The following is an 8779-nucleotide window of genomic DNA, read 5'->3' as shown; positions in this document are numbered from 1 at the left end:
ACTTAACACCGTTAACTTCACCATTCAAAGTAGGGGTAAAACAAGCGTTCAGTTCAAAAAGTGAGGGTAAAAACGAAAACCCTAAAAAGTAGAAGTAAAATCAATATTAGACATTAAAGTAGGGGCAGAAACAAAATTGTCTCTTTATCTTTCTTTCTTTTTTTTCAAAAGGCATTCATTTGGTGCACATTATTACCACGAGCACTGTTACATGCGCTGCTGCCTGCTGATTCCGGCCGATCACACACAATCCGCTGTCCTACTGCCTTACCGGTGGGTGCGGTGCAGCACATTGGTGTTGAGGTGGTGGTACTCAGTTAATCCAAGCCGTCCATTCTGGATCGAGGCGCGGAGAAGCCCCAAGTCCAGTCCATCGAGTCCTGCGCCGTCCAACCCAAGCAGCACGCCACGTCACAGACAATCCACTGATCCCACCACCCCCAGTCTCTCACTCTCTCTCCTCCCCCAACTCCTCATACTCTCCGCTCTCCGGCGACCGGCGGCGACCGGCCATGTACAGCTCATACTCCGCCGTCGCCCTCGCGCTGAGGGCCGCCAAGCCGTCCTCCTGCGCCCACTCCACTTACCACCACCACCACCACCACCACGGCGACGGCGGCGACTGCCACCAGCAGGAGCTGCTGCTCCCGCTGAACCCTCGCGCCGCCGCGGCTCCCCGCTTCATGCTCGACGGGTACCTCCTCCGCCACTCGGCTCACTTCCTCCTCCTCTCCGCTCGGCTCCGCCCTCCTCCTCCTCCTCCCCGCTGCTGCCACCGCCGCCGCCGAGTAGCCGCCCGCTGCTGCTGCGGCGGCGGCGGCGGCGGCTCCGTTGCTGGGCACGTCTCTTGGCGACTGGATCCGCCGCGGGTGTGCCGCTGCAGCGGGCACGGCGCTGGGAGGTCGTCGGATCTTGGGGAGGTTTACCGGCGGCGACTTGAGTGCCGCTGCGGCGGCGGTGGTGGGAGGTTGGATCTCGGGGCGGGCTGCGGGCGGCGGCGGGATGCGCCGAGGCTGGTGGGGAGGGCGGTGAGGCAGGAGGTGTGGGAGTACGAGGGTGGCGAGTGGCCGCACACGAGCTGTTCGATGGAATGCCACACGGACTGGGACGATGAAGAGGAAGACTGCGGAATTGCTTGGTGGGAGGCGCCGCCGAGGTTTCGTTTAAGTAGAAGGAGAAGTGAAGAGGATGAGGGTGACAGATGTAGGGATTGTCATCGGAGGAAGGATGCGGAGAGCGATTACTATGATGAAGACGAGTACAGTGGCCGGCAAAGGGAGAGGAGGAATATGAATGAAAGACATGGTAGGTTTACAGATTCTAACCAGAGGAGAAGGGACCAGAGGGACTACCATGATGACGATGATTATCTTGAATTCAGGCGATGGAAGGAGAGGAGGGAAAGGAGAGACTCTGAATTTGATGATGCTGTTGCAAGGAGAGGAATTGAAGATAGAAGATACAGCGAGGATGACAGGAAATACGATCGGAGAAGAGAAAGGAAGGATTTTGGATATGAGGGTGCAGTTGATGTCAGGAGAGGAGCTAGTAGGTACACTGATAATAACCAAAGATCTGATTGGAGAACAGAGGATAGGGATTATGAAGTTGACGTGAGGAGAGAAGGAAAGCACCGTAGAAATGATGATCAAAGATATGTTACACGACACCAGCAGAGAACTGATGGTACAGAGGAAGATGTTTCACTATTGGAGTCGTATCGTTGGCATGATGAAGAATATGATTACGATGATCGAGACATTGCTGAGAGGAGGTACTACTCCGGGAGAACCCAGAAATCTGCAAGAGCATCTGCATTGCATGAGGATGAATCTAACAGGGCTTCGAGCTCAAGGAACATAGTTGATACAAGGGTTGCAAGAAACAAGGAGAATTCAGCCTCAAGGGTCCGGTGGCATGATAATGTAGACAAACGAGCTGAGCAGACATCTGAAGAGAGAAACCAACGATATTCTTCCTCGGTGGTTCAATCTTTTGATGAGAAGAAACATGACCATGACGATGCACAGCTTATCAGTGTAAGGGATTCTAGGATAGGAACACGAGATGTCAGGGTTATAACTGAGGATGATGCAAATTTGGCCTCTAGTTCAAAGAACACTATGATTTCAAAGCACCACAACACTGTAGATCAGAAATCAACAACACGGAAGGATGACTCAAGGAATAGATCACAGAAAATAATGGAGCTGTCAGAAGTCAGAGGTACCAACACTGAACATGATTCAAGAACACAAAGTTATCACCAGGAAGATAGAAGAAGGTACATTGAAAATAGGGCATCTTCTCTTCAAAGTTCTGTAAAGACGACTAGTGACACTAGAACACAAGTTGATCAGCATGATGAAGTGGATCAGCAGGTGGTTGCACTAACTGACTCAAGGAGAAGGTCTGAAAAACTCACAGATATAAAAATGGATAGTACTTCTAATGTTAGCAGGACCTCTCTCAAACAGAGAAATTCTGATGAAGTGAATCAGACGGATATTGATGACAGATCTAATTCCGTTCACAATATAACTCATATTACAAGAGACAAAAAGAGATATGTAAACCAGCAGGTAATACATGAAACGGACATAGATGTGCAGAATGTCACACATTTTGATGTTTCCAAAGTTCGTGCGAGTGATATTTCTGTCTCAAGGAATTCACAAAAGGCTTCTGAAACTAGATCTGATATGGCAAATAGCCAGTTAGAACAGATCCATGCTAGTAATAGTTCCATGGTTAGGGGTCCACAAAGTTATCTGGAGGCTGCACTGCACAACCGGGTATACTCGACTTCAGCTACCGATATTGTTAACACGACAGCGGAGAAGCATGGACAAGTCGAAGCTAGTACCAACAATGCTGCTATAGCAAGTACTTCTGAAAGTCATATCCAAGCAAGAATAGAAGATTCAGCTGTAAATACTATTGGCAGTGTGCAAGAGCAGATTGATCTTACTAGAATCTGTGCTAGTGACTCCACAGTTGTTAGCAGTTCCCATGGTCTTGATACTAGAAGCGGTCAAGTTAGCAGAACTTCAGCTACAAATCTTGTTGACAGGACAAGGGAGACCCGAGATAAGAGCGATCAGCAAATTACACAAGCTTCAAATATAGACAGAAATGACCACGTAACATCCAAATTTTATGAATCCTCTCAGGACTCTAGACAAAGTCTAGCAAGATTGAAAGATGCTGGGAGATTGATGGAACACAACGTGGGTTTGAACTGGCAGCAGGAAGAGTCAAGAAGAGTTTCTAATGACATGGATATCGCTACTTTGGAAATGCAGAGCACTGAAGACGGATCATCTATGGTTCCTGTTGACGTGGAGAAAAGACCAATGATAACTGGAAGCAGTGAACAAGAAGTAAGGAGTGAAACTACTGCTGGAAGCAGTATTCCAAGTGGTTCAAGTGCAAGACAGCCTGTGAATGAAAGCTTGTTAGAATCAGCTGCCCGATTAGAGAAATCATCTACATTTCATGTCGGGCAATTTGTTGGTGAGGTCCGCAAAGGAGTGTCAGATGCGGATACTACTTTAACAAGGAAAAATGATAAGTCCATAATGGAAGGTATAGCAAGATCTTCATCTAGATCTAGAATGGGGGGACCATCAGATGAGATGTGGGATGTCCAAAGTGCTACTTCTCAAGAGACCTTTAAGACGGCTGATAAGGAGGAAGGCTCATCAGTTGATGGAGGTACTACTTCGACTTCTCTGACACCCAAGAATGAAACTGCTCTTGTTAGAAAAGTTCACAAATCACTCTGGGCCTATGTTGCAGATATAGTCCGTCTTGGTTGGATTCAACGTGGTGAATCTCTTGATTCTAACAGCAATAGATCAGTTAAGAAAAGTTCATCAAGTAATTCTCAGAATACTGAAGGCTGGATTTCTAGCCAGGAACGCGATAATGAAGGCATACAGAAGAAAACTGAAAGTTCTAAACCAAAAGATCATCTGATGAAGTCACACACTGGAGAATCACTAAAGAAAGAAAGCTTGCCTACTGGTTCACAAGGTCTCCTAATATCAGAATCTGGTAACGTACCTCAGATAAATACATCTAAAGGAGATTTTATATCCAGAACTTCTAAAGAAGACGCACACATGACAGGAGAAAAAGCAAAACAATCGAAAGTCGCTGCATCACCAAAACAAAATACTGTTGGAGGCTTTTCTGAGGACAGCACGCCAACATTGGTTGACGTTGCAAAAAAACATTTTCCTGAACATGAAGCTTCTACTTCATCCATGATCACGACAAAGGGTTTTGCTGACAATGACACTGGTGAAGGAGTGATCGCTGGCACCTCTTCAATGCCCATCAGCACAGAGGGAGTTGGTAGGACTGCTGGTTCAGATGAGTGGAGATATGATCCTTCAGGTGCTATGACCCCTTACCGTCATCCTCATACCCAGGTAATGATGCCTCATGAGGATACCCCAGCAATCCTAGAATCAGCAGAGTTGCCTACGGTTGGTTCCACGAGGTTTGAAGAGAAGATTGTTGTACAAGAGACTCCTGAAGTTATCAGAACTGATGGGAAAGATGCTGAATTGAAGAGGAGAAAGTTTCAGAGAAATAAGCAGGTAATGAAGGAAACATTTGATGAATGGGAGGAAGCATACCAGCGAGATGCTGAACAGAGAAAAACTGATGAGTTATTCATGAGGGAAGCATTGCATGAAGCTCAGAGGGCTGCAGATTTGTGGGAGGTGCCAGTTGGAGCAGTGCTAGTACAGAATGGAGAAATTATTGCTCGTGGTTGTAATTTGTAAGTACTATCATATTCTGCAGCTAAATGCAAGCTGAATTAGATCTTCACTTTTTCTTATGTTCTATCTCTTTCTTGTGTTCAGAGTTGAAGATCTCAGGGATTCAACTGCACATGCTGAAATTGTTTGCATTAGAGAAGCTTCTAACAAACTTAAGACATGGCGCCTGGCGGTAGTATTTTTTACATCCAGCAAATTTTTTTCCTGGCTCAACAATGTGGAAGCATCGGAACAATTGAATCTTATTTTAATGTTTCCTTTTTAAATATTCTCCTGTTCATTTTTTTCTGGTGAAAATGATCACAAGTTAGACGCTTGGTATTGAAGATGGATGATTGATTATGCATAAATACTTCTATGCACTAATTATCTTTTATTTTCAGACTTGCCCTTGCCCTTATGTTTTGGTTGATAAATTGTGCACATGTTCTTTTTTTAGAGTAGTAAGGTTATTGCTTTCCAGTTCACAAAATTTTAAGTGTAAGCCATCCTTTTTGTGAGGATTCCTCAGATCCTTTTCAAATGAAAGGTTTTCATGTACTTTATGATGAATTTACTTTTTGTTTGAATCATCTTCATTAGAAAATTTCTGATCAAATTCATTTCAGGATACAACATTGTATGTAACCCTGGAGCCTTGTGCCATGTGCGCTGGTGCTATTCTTCAAGCTAGAGTTGATACGGTGGTATGGGGAGCCCCAAACAAGCTTCTTGGAGCTGATGGCAGCTGGGTTAGGTATGGGATCCAGTTTCCTGTGAAATTTTATAATGTATCATTTTCGAAGTTCCTTTTCCTATTATTCTAATGATTCAAAATCTTGAGATAGTGTTGTACTTCAGACCACATAGCAATTATTGTCTGTCTTTCTGCAATTTGGAGTGGTTTCATGGGCTCACATGGCCTCCTATTCTTCTGACAGCCAATTGTGCGCACTGTATTTTCCTGAAATATCTCTGAACTGTTCCCGCATTCCTGCAACCCTTTTGTACTATACAGGGAAGGGCTGGTCAAGGAGGTGGAAAATTTCCTTCTATGCTCTCCTTGGTTGGCTGTTCTAGGTCTCTCTTATGTCAAAGCCAGTAACATACTTACACCTCAGCACCCAATAGGAGGCTTCGTTACATGCTGTTGCTTCCGCACCACCATAGCTATCTGGTCTACCTCTGTTAACTGGCTTTTAAGCATGCTAGTGTGGTTGTGATTGTGAAAAACAACAAAGCAAAGTTCTTTTTGTTTGCTTTTGTGGGCCAAAGTCAATATCACCCCATAATTTATCATGTGGCAACCTGCCACCGAAACACCAGCTGGGGTTATAATTCCATTGATTGTAAGCTGCCCCGTGTTATGGTATAGGGGTTTATAGGCAAATTTGTGAAAGAAAATGGGGGTACATTGTTCTTTATCCTTCTAATAAATGCATTATGTAGCACATAAAAGCTAGATTCTATTAAAAGGTCGGTTTGATTATAGGTTGGTGACATATGTAATTCAGTTAAAATGGTGAAGCTTGTTACTCTGATGCTATGCTTATTGAAATGAAAGGAGTTATTTACATTTTTATGTCTCCTTTCTAAGATGTTGGAATTTGGAACTATTATTTTGTACTCCAGTTGAGACAACAATATTCCCAACTACAGGCAGTTCTGTAGGGTGTAGAATTTCAAGTAAATAGACTTCAACCATGTGTGAGAACTTGAGGTGGCGAGGGAAAACCTCCCAGTCCCACATGTTTCATTTCCCACAGGGGGACTGGAAAACTAAGTGAATTGTTTTCTGTTTCACTTGTTTTATAGGCTTTTCCCCGGTGATGGTCAAACAAGCAGTTTGGATTCAGCAAACACAAACCAGGGGGCTGGACCTGTCCACCCTTTCCATCCGAAGATATCCATAAGGCGCGGCATTCTCTCCGCAGAGTGCTCAGAAATAATGCAGCAATTCTTCCATTTGAGGAGGAGGAAGAAACAGAAGCCGGAGTCGCCACCTCATGCGCACCCCCAAGGGCGCAACCATCCAGTCAAGTTCTTCAGTAAGATGCATCACATGTTTGGCACAATCTTCTGTTTGTAGTAACATTTCCTTCTATTTTTCTCTGCTGTGAGTTACATTTCTTCCGTTGATTCAGTCCCCTTTCTTGTGTATTTCCCTATGTGTATGCCCCCCTTTTCTCCCCTGCTTTGGGTTATTCTGTAATGTTAGATTGGAGGTAATTTGAGCCGAGGAAACTACCATCAGTTTTCGCCGCCTTTCATGTGGTTGGTTGGTTAGGCCGTAGTGGTAACTGGCATTCCACTCTGTAAGCACCAATTCTGTAGTGGTTGTTTTCCACCCTCTTTTTTTTTTCTTTCCTTTTTGGGAGAACAGAGGAAGGAAATAAATTGTGAATAAGAGGCCGGCATTGATAATCTGCTTATTTGGGGATTACTAATTATGGCCTTGTTTTGTTTCAGCTTAAGATTATTGTAATCTAGATTATTGAACCCGATTACTATAAACTGAATTATAATAAGCCGACATAAAATAAGCTGTGAGCTGTTTGTTTCTCTGGATTATAAGCTGTTTGTTAGTTGTTAGTCACCCAATAATCTAAAAAAGCACTATTAGAGTGGATTACTAGATTATAGTAATCTGGCTTATAGATTATAATAATCTATTATAATAAGCTATTTGTTTGTTTTAGTTTATTCTTAATAATTCAGATTATAATAATCCTAAGCTGAAACAAACAGGATCTATGTTGAGTTGCATCATCGGAGCTGATACAATAGCTTTGGCTTTGCACTGTATGCATCTTTGTTAACATGAGACCTGAATACCTGTTGTATTATGCTTGCATTGACGACTATCATATTATCCGGGGAACCTAACCATCTTCCGTGTTAACGTGTACTACTAGTGGTACTGACTGTTCCCTCCTGCAAACTACCATAAGTGCCAATCCCTTTGCTAATGACGATCGTGCACGAATTTCAAACGAATAGTTAGGTGCCCATGCGTTGCAATGGGAAATATATATAAAAATTCTAAGTAAATTCAATATGATTGTGCAAAATAACATGAAATTGAACTTGTAGTTTTCCATCCAAAATTCATGATTGCCAACAAGAACAACTGATCTGGTATCCATTAATCAAAACATAGAAATTTCCATGTTGGATTTCAACATAACATAGTATCTAGCTAATGACCATAGCCAAAATCTAGCTACTGTCAAACTTAAAAATAGTTACTCAATCCGGATGGGCAACAATAAAATTAAAAATAGCACTAAGTATATAGACTTAATTAGACAAAGTTAAGATAGATTTGAATTATAATTGACCAGGCAAACCTTTTTCAGGTATTTTAAAATTCTCTTTTTTTTCTCCCATCAGTAATTGTGCACGTGCAACACGCACACGTACAGGCAAATTAAACCAAATATAATGCATGCAAGGCTGCAACTAATATGAATTAAACTTACTGCTACAAGCAGCAGCATTTACGTAATATTAATCATAATAGCAAAGCTGTAGAAAATGTAATTAAAAAGGCCGCATTTATGGCAAGGAAAATTCAGTCACATCTTCCATCGCTAGGAGATACAACCTTGAAGCATGCATCAGGCGGGCCTCGGTGATAGCACACAACCTGAGCATATAAAAGCAGTTTTGTAACACATCGCGCTCAGGAATGTAAAATCAAAGGTGTTTTTGATTATTATTCTGTGATGAACAATTGGACATTGGAGATTATTGGTTTTGATATTTTGAATTTATTCACGAAGTGGTTTTGAAGATGATTGAATTTACAGGTGATTGCAGGATCTATCATTTTATGTGGACCAGTCAGACCGGGCTCTGCTAGCCGGTCAGACCGGCGTGTAACGAGCGGTCGGACCGGCCAGCCCGTGGTCTGACCGGCCGACACTGTGTCGGTTTCGGTTTTGGGTTGTTTATTTGGATATCCGTGTTTATTTCGTGATTATGACTTCTAGATGGATACT

The 8779-nt window shown here is 43.2% G+C and overlaps 1 protein-coding gene across 2 annotated transcripts; it reads left to right on the top strand.

Annotated features, from left to right (window-relative positions):
• The first annotated feature begins 419 nt into the window (after window positions 1-419).
• On the top strand, window positions 420-7022 carry LOC127776191 (tRNA(adenine(34)) deaminase, chloroplastic). 2 transcript variants are annotated; one of them, XM_052302549.1, is made up of 5 exons: window positions 420-3717; window positions 3802-4795; window positions 4881-4968; window positions 5405-5532; window positions 6591-7022. In XM_052302549.1, exons 1-5 carry the CDS (start codon window positions 513-515, stop codon window positions 6862-6864), a joined length of 4689 nt encoding a protein of 1562 aa, XP_052158509.1. In that variant the 5' UTR covers window positions 420-512; the 3' UTR covers window positions 6865-7022. The 2 variants fall into 2 exon arrangements, with proteins under 2 accessions (XP_052158509.1, XP_052158508.1); XM_052302548.1 differs by having other exon boundaries at window positions 420-4795.
• Window positions 7023-8779: the final 1757 nt, after the last annotated feature.

This window comes from Oryza glaberrima, chromosome 6, assembly GCF_000147395.1.
Source record: "Oryza glaberrima chromosome 6, OglaRS2, whole genome shotgun sequence".
NCBI classification, from domain to species: Eukaryota; Viridiplantae; Streptophyta; class Magnoliopsida; order Poales; family Poaceae; genus Oryza; species Oryza glaberrima.
This window is presented reverse-complemented; position numbering and strand designations above follow the sequence as displayed.

Bases quoted from the DNA above. Each gene is read 5' to 3' on its own strand.
- LOC127776191 (XM_052302548.1), top strand. From the start codon at position 513: ATGTACAGCTCATACTCCGCCGTCGCCCTCGCGCTGAGGGCCGCCAAG. The intron at 4,969-5,404 runs GTAGTATTTTTT...AATTCATTTCAG, and splicing joins TTAAGACATGGCGCCTGGCG to GATACAACATTGTATGTAAC. The intron at 5,533-6,590 runs GTATGGGATCCA...CTTGTTTTATAG, and splicing joins GCTGATGGCAGCTGGGTTAG to GCTTTTCCCCGGTGATGGTC.